At 38.9% G+C, this 20074-nt stretch overlaps 4 protein-coding genes across 12 annotated transcripts; 1 reads left to right on the top strand and 3 right to left on the bottom strand.

Moving 5' to 3' along the window:
- LOC139104927 (uncharacterized) lies at positions 1-4989 on the bottom strand. Its single transcript, XM_070660709.1, has 2 exons — positions 4839-4989; positions 1-3034 (listed from the first exon to the last, which is right to left on the bottom strand). Exons 1-2 carry the CDS (start codon positions 4987-4989, stop codon positions 2301-2303), a joined length of 885 nt encoding a protein of 294 aa, XP_070516810.1. The 3' UTR covers positions 1-2300.
- On the top strand, positions 3028-7490 carry Prpk (TP53 regulating kinase). Of its 5 annotated transcripts, XM_070660713.1 has the most exons (6): positions 3028-4100; positions 4335-4517; positions 4619-4878; positions 5815-6069; positions 6394-6666; positions 6880-7490. In XM_070660713.1, the coding sequence occupies exons 4-6, from the start codon at positions 5883-5885 to the stop codon at positions 7125-7127; spliced, it is 708 nt and encodes a 235-aa protein (XP_070516814.1). In that variant the 5' UTR covers positions 3028-4100; positions 4335-4517; positions 4619-4878; positions 5815-5882; the 3' UTR covers positions 7128-7490. The 5 variants fall into 5 exon arrangements, with proteins under 5 accessions (XP_070516814.1, XP_070516815.1, XP_070516816.1 ...); XM_070660714.1 differs by lacking the exon at positions 4619-4878; XM_070660715.1 differs by lacking the exons at positions 4335-4517; positions 4619-4878 and having other exon boundaries at positions 3028-3874.
- LOC139104929 (GEL complex subunit OPTI) lies at positions 7170-8380 on the bottom strand. 2 transcript variants are annotated; one of them, XM_070660717.1, is made up of 5 exons: positions 8208-8380; positions 8017-8126; positions 7802-7905; positions 7566-7695; positions 7170-7489 (listed from the first exon to the last, which is right to left on the bottom strand). In XM_070660717.1, the coding sequence occupies exons 2-5, from the start codon at positions 8113-8115 to the stop codon at positions 7448-7450; spliced, it is 375 nt and encodes a 124-aa protein (XP_070516818.1). In that variant the 5' UTR covers positions 8116-8126; positions 8208-8380; the 3' UTR covers positions 7170-7447. The 2 variants fall into 2 exon arrangements, with proteins under 2 accessions (XP_070516818.1, XP_070516817.1); XM_070660716.1 differs by having other exon boundaries at positions 8017-8379.
- A 1287-nt stretch (positions 8381-9667) lies between these two features.
- Positions 9668-20066, bottom strand: Lrr (Leucine-rich repeat). Of its 4 annotated transcripts, XM_070660971.1 has the most exons (24): positions 19756-20066; positions 19412-19509; positions 19273-19323; positions 18999-19192; positions 18729-18906; positions 18401-18639; positions 18225-18319; positions 18033-18074; positions 17548-17735; positions 17384-17461; positions 16864-17197; positions 16344-16740; positions 15956-16274; positions 15766-15879; positions 15482-15687; positions 15327-15414; positions 14975-15196; positions 14815-14835; positions 14507-14648; positions 14201-14450; positions 13375-14075; positions 13054-13293; positions 12798-12862; positions 9668-12531 (listed from the first exon to the last, which is right to left on the bottom strand). In XM_070660971.1, the coding sequence occupies exons 1-24, from the start codon at positions 19790-19792 to the stop codon at positions 12415-12417; spliced, it is 4416 nt and encodes a 1471-aa protein (XP_070517072.1). In that variant the 5' UTR covers positions 19793-20066; the 3' UTR covers positions 9668-12414. The 4 variants fall into 4 exon arrangements, with proteins under 4 accessions (XP_070517072.1, XP_070517076.1, XP_070517073.1 ...); XM_070660975.1 differs by lacking the exon at positions 12798-12862; XM_070660972.1 differs by lacking the exon at positions 18033-18074.
- Positions 20067-20074: the final 8 nt, after the last annotated feature.

Genomic DNA, 20074 nt, shown 5'->3' with positions numbered 1-20074 from the left:
TAATAAAAAAGTCCTTTTATTTTAATAAAATAATATCTTTTTAATACATTCGATTTTTCTCCTCAGGCGGTTTCACAATCGAGAAATGAGCACGTTAAAAGGATTAAACGCTAGACTAGACTGAACGAGCACGTTCCATTCCCAAGCTGGACATGCTCGTATTGCACACACATCGAAATTAACAATCCTTCGGGCCGAGATACATATATACGTATATTACAAAAAGGTGATGCTGGATACACGAGGATAATCGAAGATCTGTACAGCGGAATTTACAGCAACTCAATTCGCATCCAATCGCTCACGCGACGTCAATGCTGCTCTTCTGGGAAGAAAAGCTTCGACTCCAGAAACGAAAATCATTCAGAATGATCACGCAATTGTCTACATCAACGTCGAGTAAGTCCATAAGTTCAGAGCGATTTATTTATTCATTTTAATAATTGGCAATAATTTAATTTAGTTAAATTTGGAATAATAAATTAAATACTAAACTTTATCGCTTTGAAAAATTTGTATTACTGGAGTGAGATTTTTTTTCCTAACAAGGTAAATCTCTGAAGCTCGTTTCCCGCTGGTTACCGCTCGTTTGTTGAATGCATGAAATATTTCCGGCGTTTTTTAATCGGTTTTTTAATCAATAAAAATATTCACCGAAGATAGAACTTCCGGATAATTGATGGTATTAATTAATTGAAATATTATAGATATTAAGTGAAATAAAGTAAAAAAAGAATTAGGATTGTGGTAAATGAATGATAAAATATAAATTTTGCTTAGAATGAACACAGCCTTCCTGCAACAAGGTCTCGAATTTCTAAATCCAATGATGAAAATACGCCGTGTCAAGGACTGGCGATTGACATCTTTTTGTGCCACGAGGACTATCAACTGTAAATTGATCGAGGTTCTCCGGAACTCGAAGCGGTGGGGTCCAGGCGCTCCGCGTGCCCCGAGAGATCAAAAGCCCCCTGACGCGGAAGCGCACGCGAATGAGATTCTTGAAACTTGACTCACCTAGCGTCGATCGTGCTGGAACTCAAGCGGCAGCAGGTATCGCACTCAAAACACGTATTGCTGTTCTCCAACTAGTAGCCTGTGTATACCTCTGACACCTGTGCTTGCGCGACACGACGCGACACGGCGTTGTTCGGGAACGACGGGGAACGCGTAGGTAGCCAGCGGGATCGGACGGGCACGAGCACCAGGATAACGGTGTGCGATCGGCAGCGAACTGAGAGAGACGCGAAAGCGGAGGTCGTCGAGAGACCACCGATCGCGGAGTCCCTGATGGCGCATGCGCTGGATGTACCGCCAGTTCGGCTGGTGTACGTAGCACGGACGCGCACCGACTGCATTTGGTTGCACAGGTGTGCGTCACGGCCGTATCCGCCAGGTACGAGAAAGCACCAGTGGCGCTCAACCGCGTCGCCTCGATTTGGACGTGTGCTGAACATCGGGCGACCCGGTTGATGACCTACCTACAGCTATGTCCAATTGTATACATATATATATATACACATACTGATGACTTATGCAGGCGCATTGTACCGACGTGGACTTGCAACAGAAGCGACCTTTTCCAACATTCTTTTGCCTGAAAGAAACGGAGAAACGTGTGGTTCCTTCCTTTCATCCTTTTTTAAAGCCTCAAATGAATGGTTTTGCCTGCAATTGCGCTCCCTGAATACATGAAAGAATTCGGTTTTCGGTAAGTACAGTTTGCGTCAAATGGCGTTAAAATGGAATAAATAACTAAATTAATAAATAATAAAATATTGCTCTTTCTAAAGGTTTGCGATCGCTCTTCGAGGAATAAAAATTTTTCATTTACACAAGCGTTGTAAAAATAAGTGGCTAAGATTTAAAAACTTATTCTGCGAGAATTTAAAGAACGAATTGAAAGACATTTTTTTCTTAGAAGATAACATTCCTCGAAGAACAAATATTCTGAGGCTTTCGTTTTCTCCGTGCAGTCACAAATATACGACGAAAATTTTACACAAAGATTTACTTTACGGTTTTCACAATAGTTGTGGATCATCAAGAAATTATAAATTTAAATGCTATATGTAGGAGGCAATTTCTAGAATAAATACTTAGATTAATATTAGCACAGTAATTTAATCTTATAATTTCTTGATGGTATGAAATATAACGAAAAAGAAATTAATTTATTTGTAAATGTTTGTCAATGCAAACGGAAAATTACCATGAATTTTAATATCGCGATATGTGATGCAGGAAAAAAAATGGAGAGCCCCGAGAAGATTAGAAGAGCCTCTTGGATGAACAACAACTTAAGTCTTTGCCGTCTGCTCGTCGTCGGCGGACTTCTTGTAGACCTCCTTGTAAACGAGCTCCTGCATTTGCATCCGGAGCAGCATCCGGCGATCAGCCGGCAGGGTGCGAATGTGCGGCAGCAGGCTCATCAGGAAGTAGTAGTTATCGTCGAAACGGCAGCTGCCTTCGAGATGATCGACCCCTGCTAGACCGACGCCGGCCTCGGTATCACTCATGAGGACCTGTTCAGGCGAGATGTTCTGCAGCATCATCTCGTTCTCCGCGAGATTATCGGTGACGCTTTGGAACTCAAGATTATCGAAGCTTTCCTCGGGCTCGCGTTTCACGTCCACCGTACCGCGTCGAGAACCATCGCCACTACTGCCGTCCAGCTTGAGCTGATGATGATGGTGGTGATGGTGGTGATGATGATGACCGCCGTCGGCAGCCATCGATAGCAGATGATCGGCGATCGCGTCCCGATCATCTAGACCGCCATCGATGCCAGAAGTCACCACGCCGTTCTCGCCCTCGCCCTCGCTTGGTTGAAGCTCATCCTCCGTTTTTGGGATGCTGCGCTCCCAGATCGGCGGTCGCGGCAGCATTTGGTCCTTGAGAAACTGCAGGCTCTTGAAGTGTATCCATACCGGCCGGTTCCGGTGGTACTTACTCTTGCGGTAGACCTGGTCCTTCTTTAGTTCGGCGCGGAATGTGTCACGCAGACCCTTCCACTTCGCTTTCAACATGGGCTCTGTAAAAAGGACAAAAGCTCGCTTTACGGACGGCACACCTGTGAGTACCTTAAAGGACCATAGATCCGCTTTTCCTTCTTTGCACAGGTATGTATGTACAAAAAGATAACCGACATTCAATTAATTTATAAATTGATCTCGACTCATTAATTCACGGGATTTCTAAATTTCTAATCATGTTAACTCATTCCTTTGATTTAATGTTCTTACGAATTATCGTGCAATAAATAATAATTCTGTCCATGCGATGAACAAAATATATCTGGCACTCGACAGATTAATTGGATATATCGTTTAAAGCTCTTTAAACTGCTTCCAAATCGGGCAGTTAGATATTTTGTAAGAAAACTTATTGAGAACTCTAATTGAGATTGAATAAAAAAAACGTTTGGTATCAAGACATTGATAAGCTGAAGCGATTAAATAAAGTTGTGCCACGCATTCGCCATTGACCTCCTTTTCACTTAAGCGGTTCTAAAACATTTTGTACAAGTATTTATAAATTATACAATTGTACAGTAACGCACATTTAAACAATCAAGATATTTTACAAGATTGAAAAAATATGTTGAAGCACTTTCATACTATTATTTATAAATGACCTAATGTTTTTGAAATAATTTAATAATGTATGTACGTTGCAGTATCTCTGTCGAGGATCCGATAACACAAGACCACGTATCGACTGCATTCGCGCGCCTGTTGACGCATTTTTGCGCATGTGCTTGCTTCGAACGGGTGACGAAGCGATTCGTGCGTGCGTGCGTGCGTGCGTTCATTTGGAATTGTGATTGACAGCACGACAAAGAAATTCGTTCGGCTGTGCCAGAACATCGCAGGTAAACCGATCCCACGATGTGCAAGCAAGACATCGACGCAAAATCGTCGTCGTTCACAATGCACCGGCTCGCGCGAGAAGTGAGGTTAGGGCGCAACGTCAACAATGCGTAATATCAACACCGTCAGATACTTTTTTTTTTAATACGTATACATCATTTTTAATGATTCTCTTAAAAATATAGTCTCAAAATGTGAGAAAGTAAAATTGATCCACCATATATCGAGGTACACATTTATTTGAATTAATATTAAATTGTATTATTATTTTTGAAACTTTTGATTACTTGTCGAAGAAATTTGCATTTCCTTAGAAAGAGACAGCTCAAAGAAATGATAAATTTGCTTATTTTTTAATGCACGATATCAAGTTTAATTTAATTAAAATTTAATTACTTAAAAAAAAGTCTGTCAAAAGTGTTTGAAGATGAATTCACCTTTTTTTTTCTTTTCTTTTTGTAGATATGCGTTCTCACGAGAAATATTAAGAAAAGACGTCGTAATTCCAGACGTTTGTGACAAGTGTGCGGATATTCATATGTCGTTTGATACAGAAATGAGGATTTTAAGTGTCACATTCCTCCGAAATGATTGATTTAAGTATTTAGCGACTTTGAAGTTTTGCAAGTCCAGAATGACAAAGTGGTAGTTACCAAGTCATGCATTTTTTTTTCCCTTCAAAATTTATTGCCAAATTATTGTAAAATTTTTTTACGACGTAGTAATGTGCGCCATTCGACTTGTAGCGATTACCACGATTGCCGCGACGCACGAGTCGTCCTTGCGGAAAGAGAGGAAGAGTCGCGCGAGAGTGAGCGACGCATGGGCGAAGGACGACAGGGCGCCTGGGTAGCGCGTCGCGACGAGAAAAGCGAGTGAACGAGCGAGGAGCAAAGAAACGACTGATTTCGCGGGTCAATCCTGCGGGTACCAGTGTGAAAAGGTCGAGGTGTTAATGACACGTACTGGGCAGATTGAATATTGCCGCGATCTCCATCCAGACGCGGTTGGTCACCTCGCGATTGTGATAAGAGATGTGCCTCTGGTTCCAGAGCGCTGGCCTCTTGTAGACTTCGGCAATCAGCCGGTTCGCGTCCATTTTTACTTCGTCTCTCATGCTTCTGTCTCTTTGTCGCTTATCGTTGCCTAGTATTACTACTAACTTCTTCTCGCCAACTCGCACCACCCCCGGGATTGGGGAAGCTCGCAACGGCGGCGAGTCACGGACCGACGAGAACAAAGTACGGGCGAATACTAGCGCCGGGATAGCGATTAGCGCGCAGGACGCTGGCGGGTAACGATCGATTCGCGTTTCGCCCTCGTCTCGCCTCGCTAGCGCTAGCAGCTCTCCCGAGTACCTTATTTCCTCGCTGCCCTCGTCCTCGTCCTCGCCCGCGCCCGCGCCTTCGCTCTCGCCCTCACCCTCGCCCTCGCCCCTTGCCCTCACCCTCGCCCCCGGCCTCGCCCTTAACGCTTCGCCTCGTCTCGCCTCGCGCAAGCGAATCGGCTGACCAAAGGACCGACAAACCTCATTCGCTTTCCTCGTCCTTTTATCTTTATGTACGAATACCGATAGAGTATGCTAGCGCACATCCGATCCGATAACATATCTTTATTTTTTACAGTAATTCTACACGTCTAATTTACTGAATACGTGTCCATGTTTCATCAGACTTCGATAAGAATTTTTTATTCACGCTGCGTCGTGGCAACTCGTAGAAATTGTGATAAGGATATATCTATTTTCGCGAATGCAACGCGCGAATGGAATATTTGCGCACCTAATTGATTGGACATGCGCGTGAATGTTTCCCGCAACCTTCGTAAACGAACGAAGAATCTCACCCCTCGCGCGAGCTAAAAAGAACCCTCAAAACTTCCCTTTAAACACTTTTTTTATTTTTTATTTTGTTTTATTTTTATTAATTTTTTTTTTTATTAGGATTTGCTGCGACGGCACAAATAAGAGACATTTTGAGAATTCAATACTGACGCATCGCATCTCTAATAATGAAAGACACGAAGCTAATAGCACAAGGTGCAGAGGCGCGTCTCTATAAGGGACTTTATCTGGGAAAAGTATGCTTGATGAAAGAGAGATTCATAAAGAATTATCGGCATCCGGAACTGGACATTCGTCTCACCAAGGATCGCATCAGGGCTGAAGCTCGCGCTATTGTTAGAGCAAAGTCTGCAGGTGAAAACCCGCGACACCACTTAAGTATACGATACCGTGGAAAATTACTGACTCGCGTTCATTGATTTCATTCACATAATATATTAAACACCGACAGTCGAAGCATGTAACTTAAGAATTTGTTATAAAGTATCAATTATCATATCACTGATTATTTTTGGCCATATAAAGTTTTAACTTTGCTTTTGTAAATTTTACTAAGAATTGATAACTAAGAAATTGTTGTGAAATTTGAAGTTTCTTTTAATTAAATTAAAAAAAAACATTTAATTATTATTACTTTAATTTTTAGCGGCTCGTGTAACATGTATTTTTTATTTCTAGGAGTAGCAACGCCTGCCTTGTACCTAGTAGATTTGGAACGACGTAGTATCTATATGGAGTACGTGGAAAACGCAACAGTGCTAAAAGACTTTATAGATAAAAATATCTCTGGAAAGACGGACGTGGATCATCTATTAGACTTTATAGGACGCGGGCTCGGCACGGTGATAGCTAAACTGCACTCGAGACAGATTATCCATGGCGATCTGACCACGTCGAATATATTGCTCAAAAACAACACAAACGAACCACCTTGCTACGATCAGTCCGAAGGTAATAAAATCTTTTACGTTTTTTTTTATAGTAAATGTTAATATCACGTCAATTCGCATATGCATTTATAAACGAATAAATCTCATTACATCTACCTAAATATGTTTAAAACTAGTTTACTGATATTTACGTCGCCATTTTATTGTAAAAATATATCTATACTTATCGCGGACGATATTATCTCATTATTATTTAAATATTATGCCTTCACAGCCGAGACACAATTCGTAATGATAGACTTCGGACTGGCTCGAGTGGATTCAACGCAAGAGGATAAAGCCGTCGATCTCTACGTTCTCGAGCGATCGCTGCTTAGCGCACATTCTGAAGTGTTAACGTTATTCTCCCGAATTTTTCATTACTATCAACAGCATTACCAAAACAAGAAACAATGCGAACAGATAGTCGCGAAATACAAGCAGGTCCAAGCAAGAGGACGCAAACGTTTGATGGTAGGCTGAAGTGTCTTTGAAAATTGTTTTATAACATTATGAAAAAAAAAATACGAAGAATAGAAATATATTTTGTAATATTACAAAGCGCTGAAAACGAAACAAAAGTTGTGATTCGAGTAATTAAATTTGAGATACATAATTTGAGAAGATAAGAAGGTCTTTTTTATAGAGATAAATCATATTTGTATGTAACAATATGTAACAGTATACGAGAGGTCAGTATACAACTATTGCGAGGGAATGACTATTGCATACGTATAATGAATTTGGCAGCAGCGATGATATCCGCGTGGTAAAGCTATTGCTCTTTATCCATGATGTGTAAATCAGTCAAAATGTAATCCCGAGTATATAATAATCCAGGTTACCTATTAACAAAGTATAATAAGGAAGAGTCAGATGGAAAATGATTAAATAAAAAGTCACTGGACCTATTGCACTCACCAAAAACCCAGCAAACGAGGTCATGAATCCCTCTTTCGTCAATTCCCATATACCACCGTATTCCTCTTCATCAATTTGTTGGAAATTGCTAAAGTATAAATATGTGATTCCAGCATTGACTAATACGAATCTGAAACACAAACGTCGAGTCGAGGCACGATAAAATTAACAACTGCAAGCATGTTTAACGTGAAGGATTTTTAAAAGGAGACTTAATTCTTGGTTTCTCTACTTACAACAACAGGGCTATAAAACCTTTCAGTGGTATAAGGCCCCATCCTATACCAACGATAATACCAATTGCCTGTCTCGCCCAGTATATTACATCGAGAAACTCCTCCTGTGGAAGGAAAAGGAAGGAAAAATGTAGAAGCTCGTTAAGTAGAAGCGATTATTCTTTCTGTGTGGACTCTATTCTTTTATAAAATCGTAGTTGAAAGGTTATATTTACCTTGTCCGGCCACTCGGAGTTTGCGGTGATCGCACGTGTCCACACGCTAACCTCGCACTTGGCCCCGTTCCCGTTCTTCTCCGTTCTCGTGCGCGACATTTTCCGGAAGCCTAGCACTTTCAACGTTAACTACGGCTTTGATTACGAACTGATTACGCGAGCATCGCCGCGTTAATGCGTGGAGAGCCTACCTGCCTATGCCTACTCGTTGCAACACGCGTATATTGAAAAGCAGATATGGCATTTGCTGCGACGAGCGGCGAACGGTGACGGCGGCTGGTGTACGTGACCTCTCCCTCTCTCGGGTGCCGAGTGCGTGGAGTACAGGGAGGTATAGTAGGCCGCGTTCCCTCTCAGTCCTCTGACCGGTGCTCCGCAACACATCTACGCGCGCGCTTCGTGTGAGATTCGACGCACACCACGCCAAGATCACGTACGCTGGCCGCCGTCGCAGCACCACGAAAGCCATTCCTGACAGTGACTGTACAACGTGAACCCCGCACAACCCGTACTCCTCCAGACCTCCACCTGCTCCCACCGATAACTCGACACGTCCCATGTGAGAGGAGGAGGAGGAGAAGGCTCCGGAAGGATATCCTGCACCAGCGGAGCAACCCCCAGGGTAGGTATTAATTTTTCTTCGAAATTAAATAGTTCAGATTTTTCATAACGTTTTTTTATTATTTTATTCAATTAGATTTAATATCAGCAAAATAATTTTTTTATTTTTCTGTTACAGATGAAGAGGAACTGCGTTACTACGCATCGTTCAGTGATAAATTAAAGTGCCGCGCGCCGACATTAAAATATACGAACCGCAGCCGGTTCGTCGGTCGTTTCGGGTGTGCCGCTAGTTATCGGGCGCTTTTTATTACAATTATTTTTTGTTAAATAATTTTCGCGATAATAATTAATCCGGGCGCGTTCGCGAGTGTCCAGTGCGCGGAAGGATGACTCGACACGTCCCATCTGAGAGGAGGAGGAGACCCGGGACGGGTATCCTGCTTCGGCGGAGCAACTTTTAGGTAAGCATTAATTTTTTAAATAAAATCTTCATTAAAAAAAACCTTCACTTTTTTTTATTATTTTTATTAACTAACTGGCATGTCTACATTAATATTTTTCTTTTTATGTTACAGCCACCGGCAGAATTCCACAACTCCGCTGAAGCTCATGCAGATTGGTGAGTCGCATGATTTTTTTTTCGTAGTTTGTGATCGGGTCTCTTGAACTGATAACACGCCGTCGAGTATAAATTACTCAATTATAATGACGCGCACGAATTGGGACCCTTAGAAAAATAACGCACGCGAAGCATGCACATAGTTTGTTCTAGTTACATTTTAAAATGTTGAAAAAGCTTTTATTCTCTCTCTAATTGAAAACCGAATACAGAAAAGTATAAAAACTGATCTAAAACTAAGCCAAAAACTTTTTTTTTTATTTAATATAAACAAATTTAGTTTTTATTTGCTATTCAACATTTATATGCCTTAATATTTTTTGAATATAAATTTCTCTAACATTTTCCATCTATACATCAATTCATGCAATATAGTCTTTTTTTATATCTTTCGAAGTCTATTATTAATATTATTTAAATATTAATTAAAACAAATGGGAAATGAAAATAGCTCCAAGTTGATACATGTGTGATTAAGAGTCTTTATTATATTTTTAACGGATTATGTTGCGCTTCTATCAAGCTATCCTGCAAAAGACATTGCAAATATTAACATTGATGTATCGCTCGATTCTTTTTCGAAGAGGTGATGGTGCCGAAGTCGCGTGGAACAGAAATATTAATATTCGCAATATATTTCGTCTCGCATAAATCTTTTTGTCTCCTTTGCGCTCGTATGTATATAGAAGTGTATCGCGTAATGCATACGGGAATGTGTGTATCAGGGAAGATTTTAAATATACGATATATCACACGCTACATTACACACGTCACGCACACGCATCCGCGATTCTCCTCTCGCTCTCTTTATACATCATTTGTGTGTCCTCGTAAATATAAATATGTACACACTGAACGAGAGTATCGCGACCTCGATTTAGTAAGTAACGTCGTGGAATGAGAGATTACGAGGGCTTAATCCTCGATTGTATGTACAGTATCGTAGAGTTCGTACTGTCCGAGTTAAGTTACGCGATTACAAACAACGCCGGAAGAAAGGGTTGGAATACGTTCCCTTAATCGTACAAAAGACGTGCTGTATAATAAAACTTTTTTTTGGCACAATACTCGGCAGAATAGTTTCGTGACGATTTTCTCACGCGATAGATACGTCTCGCAGCATACGGCACATGTACGCCGCGTATAAAAAGTCGCTGGTAACGCGGAAAATGACGTGTAAGTTTTTAGTCGAATACACGAGACTGCGTTGAAAAATATCCCCTGACCCGAGAGGGCGAGCTTGACAAAAATCGTCGTCGGCGGACGACGCGTGCCTTAAAGATAATTATCGCAAAAGATCTAACGAGAATCTATTCGTCGAGCTGAATCGATTACATATTAATACGAGACTTTCTTACGTTTATCTAGTAGACCAAGAGTCCGCGCCCCTTCGCGAAATTCGCAAAGTATTATAAATAAAAGAGGTACGCATTAGGACCAATATTTCTCTCCTTTCTAAAAGTGTATAAATTCACAACTATATATCTATACGGCGATCTCTCGCACATGTAGGATGAACAATTACATTTTCCTTGCGTTTTATCGGTCTTACAGCCTAAATATTCCGCGGCACATGTGCACACTCATACATATTCACGCACGCATTCGCACAAACAAGTACAATAACTTTTATTAACACGATATCTTAATGCTCGTTCGCTTAACGTTAGGGAGAGAACGTTCTCCAGTTGTTAATAGATAATATGATAAGATGCAACGATCACATGTCCTATGTATCGTAAGGGATCAATATTAATATTACGTGATGATAGTTAAGCAGTAAAAAAAGTCACAAGAGACGTTTTCGATTCTTTTCCCGTGTTACCTTCGCTACAATCGACAAGAATTATGAAATTTCTCAGATCTCTACTATACATAATATTTTTTTCCTTTATATATATGTATATATGTACACGCGTTTGTCGCTATATAAAAGGGCAAGTACGTCTTCGATACGAGTTATATAATTTCGTTCGAACTTAACTTCTACAAAGGAAATTTTTATTACAAAAATGATTCGTTCGAATCCAAAAGTATTTCGATAAATAATCTTGTTAGTCCTGTTCAATTGAACGACGAGATATATCTAGAATTCTACGTTTCTCCTGTAAATAACTTTAAAAACGCGCCCGTGATAGCGCGTACATATTTTCCATGATAAATTTTATGTTTATAATGATTGTTAACGCTTTATTTGGTTGACACAGTTTCAATTCCCGTAGTTAAATAAAGTTCGAGTTGTCACGTTGCTAAAAATTGAGATTTAATTCAAAATTTTCCGGACTTTCGCACGGTAAAGAAACTATTAGCTGCATAACTACAAATAATAAAAGCTGCCACTTAGTATTTATCGAATTAAAGAAACTCTTTGCTAATAAATACACTTTCTATAGACAATAAGACGTATTATCGTGTGATAGGAACTTCAACTAAATTGAATTTCACAAGTTAATCACAGAGTAAAAGCATATCGCGATTAATAAAACAATATTATAATGGACGTTCTTCTTATGACGAAAGAATGTCATTGTTGCAGCTTGTTATACGATTTTGGAAGACACTCGCGTTCCTTCAACACAATGTTATAGCTTATTTCAATTGTCTTAATTATCTTATTAAAAATGCAAACTATTTATTCCGTTTCGAAATGTGCCATATCTACTCTAGACATTCTCGCTGTTGGAATACGGAAACAAACAATATACAAATATTACACATAATAGAACGAAAAATTTTCAAAGTTGACTAACATTTTCACGTGGTATCGTTCCTTAGAAATTCGACGGACTTAATCTCACTGGAAGTGTCTTAATAAAATTATTAAAAAAGACGCGCAGTTAAAAATAATTTTGATACATGAAATGTATTTGTAAAGCGTGTAGGAAATGTAAGAATAATATAAATGTGTACGACTAAAAATAAGTCGAAATTTACGACTGCGTGTAAAAAACGTGGCGTTATATAAAATTAGTATAAGATTCTGTAATGCCACCTTAACAGCAGATTACTATTTTATTTGCTGTAATCTTCGGTACCCTGTCTCTAATGTTAAAACCGGTCGAGACGTATATATATGTATATTTATATATACAATGAGACTTCCTATGGCACGAAGAAAAAATTTACTATTATCTCGTGTGTTGGATTACTCGGTATCAGCATATGGAAGAAAATATTCCTTACGGCGCAATGCTGGTCACCCGTTCGTGCGCGTATCAAACGTCAACCACGTCGTTGTTGCTGTAATTGAAGTTCGAATCGCGTAGAAATGACGTGCGACGTAGCTTAAAACTGAGACGGCTCTCCTCAACCACTTTCGGTACTTCCGTTGCCTGCAAATTAGTACAATTCTTATTTATTATACAAAATTCTTACAAGACGTTTCACATTTATTGAGATCGCAATTATTTAACTTATATAGAACGAAGTAACTAAAAATGTATTATTAATGAAGCACATAAATATAAATTTACGTCAGTGTCAAATCATTAATCTAGAGGTTACTTCTTAAAATTAATAACAAGATTACATTCTCAACACCGAGCTATAATGCAATAGTGACACAGTCAAAAAATAAAATAAAATACATGTAAAATACCTTGGCATCTGCTCGGTCAACAGAACGTTGGAGTAGCGACCGCCATGCTGCAGGTGTGGCATGCTCTAAAATAATAGGTAACGAGCGTGGTATTGTATATTAAAGGATTTACATACATGCGTGATTTTAGTGCTATATTAAGGAATGTGTAAGGATGCGCACATTGGTGATGCCTGGAATCGAGAAATGTATGACGAGTAAAAAATTAACCAAGCAACACAGAAAAGCAGGGAATATCGAGATAAACGGTATTTACCGTTCTCCTTTCTGTCCGTCTTGTTCTTGTTTAGACTCGCTGCCAGTTCCCTCACAGATCTTTTCTCCACGCTCGTATTACTCAACGAGCTCGCGGTACTGCTTGCTGATAACGTCGGCGGCAAGGAAGCCGGCCCGCTTACTCCACTATCAGTCGATTCATCGAGCGCGTCACCGGAATCGGGCGTATTCCCGGCCGAGGTGTTCGGACTAGAGCCGTCGCTTAACAGACTAAATTCTCCTAAAATTAAATGAAATCAAACGTTACATCTCACTGTAGTTTCTTTTTGAGCCTCTCATCTCTTAAAAAAAAATTTTTTACCGGATTTTCGATCAGTGGCCATGCTCCATGGTCGTGGTTTAGGCGCCGTCGCCGGTGGAGTAGGTTTATTTTTCATGACCGAACCGTTGCTTTTTCCGTCGCTCGTAGATCCGCTATTTTTCAATGGTTTCAGTACAGGAGATTTGGCCGAATCAGATGCACCCTTGGTGCCGCTGCTGTTACTGTTTATTGGGCTTCTCAGATCGGTCGACCGTAACTTGACGGAAGATTTTTCAGTATCGGTCGTGGATTTCTTAATATTTTTACGATTCTCTTGGTCTTTCTCCGACGTGCTTGCTCCGAAAGTGTCGTCAATGTCATATGAACCACGTGGACTCATATTAGATAAATTTGTTAGTGTACTTCGCTTAGAATCATCGCTCATATCACTAGTAGTAGCGTTATTAGAGTCTTTCGCGAAACCCTCGCCTTTCGATCTTTCGTGGGCTTGGGCACTGTCCGTGGTATTTCTTCGGGCTAACGGCGACGCAGTCAACGGAGAATCACCTTGCGATCTCCTACCAACGAGAGGAGAAAATTTTTCCAAATTATCGCTGGATCGAGATCGCGGCGTGGGTTCTAAAAGCGTTTTCAACATCGGCGAATTGCAATTGGGCTTTTTTTCTATGTCAGGTGGAATGCTTTTGTGGCTCGTTAGCGATAGATTAGGACTGCCATCCGTTGGGAAAGTATGTAGAGAGCTATAAATTGCAATGGATAACATTCTGTATTAATAATTAAAAAAAAAAACTAACGATAAAAGAAACGTATTCTGGAAGCACAAAAACGATTTTTTGTATCGATATATAAATAACTATTAATTTACCTGTCGTCGCTCGTAGGCGATATCAAAGGTGTGGTAGGTGTAGTAGGTCGGAAAAATACGTCGAGGCCTTCGCCCAGAGCGAGACCGTCAATCGGTTGATCCGGTCTTAACATGGGTCTCGTAGGTGCTCGTGTTTTTGTTCTGCGTGGTCTGGACTTCACCAGATGTTGTAACTGCTGACCCACGGTGTTAGGCAATTCCGAAACAGAATCTAAGGACTCCGTCAACGAGTGTTCAGTTTCTGAGATAGCTGTAAAATACGAGTATTTTGCAATTGAATTTATAGACAAAGCAATGAATACGAACCTTCAGTTTGATTCTTCGGCAATGACGGCAGAAGATCCGGTATATCATCGGCAGATAAACCTTCTACAGAGTCCACTACGGACTTAGGTCTCAATTTTCTTCCGTGCAGACTTTTACGCTTGTTCGACAGATGAGGAGTCGCCTAAAAAAATGTTCAAGTATTAATATACGATGATTAAACACGTATATTCCATTAATCTCGTGATTTTTTGGTAGTGAGAATCGAGCTAAAATGTTGAGAACAAGAATGCATAGTAAGGTGTTCGTATAAAATTATTAACATTTCTAAATGTATTTACAATACCTACCAGATTTAAATAATCCAATTTCTATGTAAGCGTGTAAATAAAAATTATATACATTTTAGTTATAAACCACTCTAGGTAAAAATATTTATAAAAATGTATACGATTTAGATAAATGTTTTATAATCCAAAATTAAAATATTACAAATGAAAAAATGTTTACCATTGGTGATTGATCACTAACGCACGGACCAATTGAATCTGCCAGTGAGCATGTTTCCGGCGGATCTTCTTCTTCGGATGCAAGACTGGCTCTGCCAGCAGGTAAAGTCATAGAGACACCGCTCGCGCTAGTTACGCCTATCACGCTTCCACTGCTCATCGAGCCGGCGCTAGGTCGTAAAACATCTGGCGTGCTGCTTCTTGTCCGGCTATCATCACCAATCTGTAAATAATTTATCACGTAATAACATTATACCATTTTTTTTTCATTAATATTAATTAAATTTTTTTACGATTAATCTTTAATAATTAAGATATCTTCTATAAAATTAAGAATTATTGCTTAAACTTACCAATGTTTTATAACTTCTTGATAATGACTCAATTACTTCATCTGTGATTCGGTCAGATATATGCGCCGCAACTGCTAAATTAAGCTCACTAACAGAAAGAGAAAAAAATTAAAATTATTAACGTAATACTTATATTAAGATTATTAAATCCTTACTTGACTCTGTTAACAATATCTGCGCCAGCTTGTTCGGTAACGGTGGTATGTATAAATTCGTTATTAATTTGATTTTTTTCTTTACAAGTATTACGAAGATCATCTTGCACCGCGATCGGTTCACTTTCATCGCCTCTAAGCACTGTTTGCGAGAGTATAGTAGGACATTGCTCATTCGCACACTTTAACATTGCGTCCAAAGAGTCCTGTGTCAATCATAAATTTCTTATGTTGCGCATATTCATATTTCTCAAAAAATAATTTAAAAAATTAAATACACGCACCTGCAGATATACCGTTATAACTTTATGAAGTTCATTTGCCATATCGTGCAGTTTTATCTCAATTGGATTATTCTCATCACGTCTTTGAAGTACTTCGTGCAATCTCGGCAATAGCTAAAAAAAAAAAGTAACATGAATACTTAAATTCAGTAAAAAAAAAAAAAGACCTTTAAATTTTCCTTACTCGTACCTGTTTAGAATTATCCGCATCTTGTATAAGTCCGGTAGCATAATTAATATCGTTGTTAGCGTCGCAACTCTCCGCCGCAAGAGTTTTGATAGTATCTTGTGTTTGAACGACAAGTCTATCAACCATTTGCTGCGTGGAACTCAATAAAAATCCCTGTTGCAACCTGAATGCTTGTCCATGACTGTATTTGCACGGTGTGACATTTCGCTGTAGCAGATCTTGGATTTTTTTAGCTAACTGTTCCGTTTTTTCCGCGGACGTTTTCATACAAGGTTGTAGATCGTAAATCGGAAACGGCATATGCCGTACGCTACAGTTTCTGCAACAAAACGAATTTTTGTGAGTTTATTTTATAATTTCTTTTTTATTCGTATTTACTAATACATACTTCTCTAGAGCGTGAACGATATCCGCATAGCCTTGTAACGTGATATTGTTCTTGTCATATATAATAGTCCGTAAATGGTTATTAATTTGCAACGCTTTCGCTAATAATCTCGCGCCAGGATCACCTATTTGATTCCCGCTAATATCCAAGGTGTGAAGACACGTGTTGCTGCCAAGAGCATTTATCAGATTATAGAGATCGCCTTTTAATCGAGAATCTGGCAAATGTAACGCCTGAAGGACGCAATCATCCTCTTGAAGCATTTGCACTAAAGCATCCATCACGACGGCTATGTGCTTGCTTTTCATACCAGTGGTATTGCGTCCCATGTATAGCTGCTTTATTGATTTGTTCTTGCCCACCGCTGTTATAACTTGCGCTAAATCAACATCCATGTCTGCAAATAATATTAATTTTTGAAATACGATATAAAATGTAATATTTGAAATGGATCCAAATTAATTGAATACTTTAGTTTAATCTGTTTTTTAATTTTAAATATTGTTTTAATCATACGTACTACTGTCTGATATATCCAAGGACGCTATACATCGAACTCCATGAATGCACGATTCTAAAACATGTGCGCCCATGGAACCTAGGTTGTTTCCGCTCATATCAAGCTCTAGGCCAACTGTACTTTCGTTGCACGCCAGACCGAGTAGCAGGTGTTTTAATGCCTCCAATGGTAATTTGCACGAAGATATATTTAAGTACTTTAATGAGAGAGTAGCCGTGAAAAATTGCTTGAAACTCGGAGGTATTTCTTTGGTCTTTTTGCTCGAAAAACAATTCCGGGCAACATTCAGATGGACTAGATTAGTTGCACAACCCCGTAATAATGCACCGAATAACTAAAATAAAAATTATAAAATATATATTTCTTATATCTTCTGTATAAAACAAAAACAGCAAGTAATAATTAAGATAATTAAAAAATTAAAGAAACGCGTAAATATGAATCGTCATATATATTGTCAATTAAATGTTAATTATAGAAGTTACTGTTTAAAAGAAGACAATACAAATTAATTACTTACACATTCTAAAGTCGTATCTGTACCGCTAAGATCTAGATGTGTTAAACTATTAGGTTGCGCCAAAAAATTGCACAAATTCTGTAATCATTAAATACATAAATTAAAATTTTAATCGTGACAAAAAATTTCTGTAACACATTATCTATGATTTATTAAAAACTCACATTGACATCATCTTTTAAGGTGTTCTCTGAAAGATTCAGGTATCGCAAGCTAGTCGGCATACTTCTGTTCAGGCTTAATGCATGCGCTATTTGGCTTATACCTTTTCCGGTTAATCCACAGTGGGCTAAATTTAATTTCTGTAAACCTTTAGGCAACTTGCCGATAGGACCGCTTAGATGAGTACCACCTGAAAAATATATCGTAAACTTTATTCGATGTACAGATAATCAAATAATAAATAATAATACTTCTATTTACAGTAATTAATTCTATTTCACATATTAATACGACGCGTACGTATAAAACAAAAATCTGAAATTTTATTTATACGTTATTAAAAATAAAAATAAAAACGAAAGGAGACATATCGAGTTTCTATTAAAAAAAAATACAACATAAAAGTACATATTTAAAGAGAAGGGTAACTACATCGTTTATTAGTATAATTACTAGGAAAAATTGAGATACATGGTTATTGGCACACCTTGCATTAACTTGGCTATTATCCCACACAAGCTAGAGGCTCCTACAAAAAATATAAAAAAAAATCTATTCAGGATAATTTCAACATTTTGATTAACTAGAAAATGGTGATTGCTTTATAGGTGTAGTGCAGATGAAAATTTTAAACATGTAAGGAACACTCGATAAATAAAATTAAAATTAATTAATATACCTTTGTCTTCGATCATATTGTGCGACAGATCTATTGTTTGCAGCATCGTGTTAGCGTTAGAAATCAAAGCTAACGACAGCTTGTGAGCGAAATCCCTTCAAAACCGAAGTATTCGTTATAAATAAGTATTAATTAAATAGCTTCTCGATCGAAGTAAATTCTTAATAAATTATTACCATTTGATTCCGAGATTATCCAAATAAAGCTCTTGAATAGATAAAGATCTTCGCATAATGTGCAACAGTCTCTCTAGGGGCTCATGATTCAGTTTAAGATGAGACGCTCTTAATTTCGTGAACCAAGTATTATACTCCAAGGCCGAGATAATTGGCACTAAATCTTTCTGATCAAGATGATCAAAATCTCTCAAATTTAATTCTCTGGTATCATGTGAAAGATATATGGTGTCGACGTCCTGAAATTTATATCTCTTTGAATAAGATTTTGCTCGTAAATAATTTTTGCATTATTCAAAGAACATTTCAACAATGCCATTAATCTCACCCAGGCCACTTCCTCCCTGTAGGGTACACCATGCAGGTCACACATGCATGCATATTGAGTAGAGAAGCCGCCACAGGGCCCTGTATGTCTTGTAGCTTCAGTGCTCCTAGCTAATTCGCTCCCTCGTATAGTCTGCAGTCTGCAAGCTGGTATTACCTCTATTTTTCGTATAATGTAACTGAAAATAATATTTTAAAATATACAATCAGTGAATAAAATTCAAATACAATTCTAAACAAAAATCTTGTTTAATTAAAAAACAAAACGTACTTTAACGGCACGGTAGGAAAGATATTTCGAATCGCCGTGTGTAAGGCCTCTATCATAGCATCCACTTCTGTGGTATCTCCACCAACACTGTTTGTAGTAAAATTGTAATATCGTTCTCCGACTGTCAAACATAACTGATTTGCCCTCCTGGACTCTATGGCTGTTATTTCTAAGTAATGAAAATGGCAGTCGATCTACGAAAAAAAAAAAAATATTTATGTCATGTAATAATAAAATTAAAAAATAAAATTAATAATAGATAAATTCAACTTACTCTTGTGGGTACTTTGGCCGATAGGAGAAAGAGGCGACATGGCGAAAATACCTTTGGGACAAGAAAGAGTCAATTTAGCTCAAAAAAACGAGAAAACTACCGCAAACAATAGAAAGACAAAGAAAGAATGATTACTCACGAGAACGCGATTTTCTTGCTTATCTTGTTTCGTTTCCAATTTCACCACATTCTTCAGCAGTATCTTCACATGCTTGCCAAGTAGCGCTTTCACCGATTCTGCAAGTAATGAATCATTCATACAATTGTATTTTTACAGCTGTGCCAGATGTAAAGTGGCACAAAGATTCTACTGGAGCTAGTCATTTTTTATGCTAGGAAAAAAAGGTGATAATTAATTAGGAATCGATGACGAGATGCGCAAACACGGGAGGCTGCGAGGTCGGGGGTGACGGAGCGAGCGACTGTGCGTTCGAGTGACAGTTCGCAGGACGTAAACATCCGCGGGATGAAGCGAAAACGTACCGTTTAAATCCTTCGTGAGCTGCGACCGGGTTGACATTTTGCTAGCTGAAGTCTTCCATTGAAGTTTCCCGTCCCATCTAACGTGCCGTCGTCTCTTTCGTTCACGTCTTCTGTCCGGTTTGCTTTTTCTCGCTCTTGACCAATTTAAAAGCGTACCGTCGGGACAAAGGGCGATGTCACGAGAAGACGAGCAGGCAGCACAGTAGCAGCCATGTTGGCACCCGTCTACGATTGGTCTGCGACCGTCACCGATGATCGGCCTGACGATGACGAGCACCGACGAGTGTTGACGATGGCCGCGATTATGCTCTGGAATAGT

Source organism: Cardiocondyla obscurior, linkage group LG08, assembly GCF_019399895.1.
Source record: "Cardiocondyla obscurior isolate alpha-2009 linkage group LG08, Cobs3.1, whole genome shotgun sequence".
Classification (NCBI taxonomy): domain Eukaryota; kingdom Metazoa; phylum Arthropoda; class Insecta; order Hymenoptera; family Formicidae; genus Cardiocondyla; species Cardiocondyla obscurior.
Note: the sequence above shows the minus strand (reverse complement) of the source record. Positions and strands in the feature narration are given on the sequence as shown.

Excerpts from the sequence above, each read along its gene's own strand:
- LOC139104927 (XM_070660709.1), bottom strand. The coding sequence starts at position 4,989 with ATGAGAGACGAAGTAAAAATGGACGCGAACCGGCTGATTGCCGAAGTC. Across the intron at positions 3,035-4,838 it reads GGCAATATTCAATCTGCCCA|AGCCCATGTTGAAAGCGAAG; the intron begins GTACGTGTCATT and ends TCCTTTTTACAG.
- Prpk (XM_070660715.1), top strand. The coding sequence starts at position 5,883 with ATGAAAGACACGAAGCTAATAGCACAAGGTGCAGAGGCGCGTCTCTAT. Across the intron at positions 6,070-6,393 it reads TGTTAGAGCAAAGTCTGCAG|GAGTAGCAACGCCTGCCTTG; the intron begins GTGAAAACCCGC and ends TTTTATTTCTAG. Across the intron at positions 6,667-6,879 it reads TTGCTACGATCAGTCCGAAG|CCGAGACACAATTCGTAATG; the intron begins GTAATAAAATCT and ends ATGCCTTCACAG.
- LOC139104929 (XM_070660717.1), bottom strand. The coding sequence starts at position 8,115 with ATGTCGCGCACGAGAACGGAGAAGAACGGGAACGGGGCCAAGTGCGAG. Across the intron at positions 7,696-7,801 it reads GGTTTTATAGCCCTGTTGTT|ATTCGTATTAGTCAATGCTG; the intron begins GTAAGTAGAGAA and ends TTTGTGTTTCAG. Across the intron at positions 7,490-7,565 it reads CCTCGTTTGCTGGGTTTTTG|GTAACCTGGATTATTATATA; the intron begins GTGAGTGCAATA and ends CTTTGTTAATAG.
- Lrr (XM_070660971.1), bottom strand. The coding sequence starts at position 19,792 with ATGTCAACCCGGTCGCAGCTCACGAAGGATTTAAACG. Across the intron at positions 16,275-16,343 it reads ATCGTTCACGCTCTAGAGAA|AAACTGTAGCGTACGGCATA; the intron begins GTATGTATTAGT and ends GTTTTGTTGCAG. Across the intron at positions 15,415-15,481 it reads GATATTGTTAACAGAGTCAA|TGAGCTTAATTTAGCAGTTG; the intron begins GTAAGGATTTAA and ends TCTTTCTGTTAG.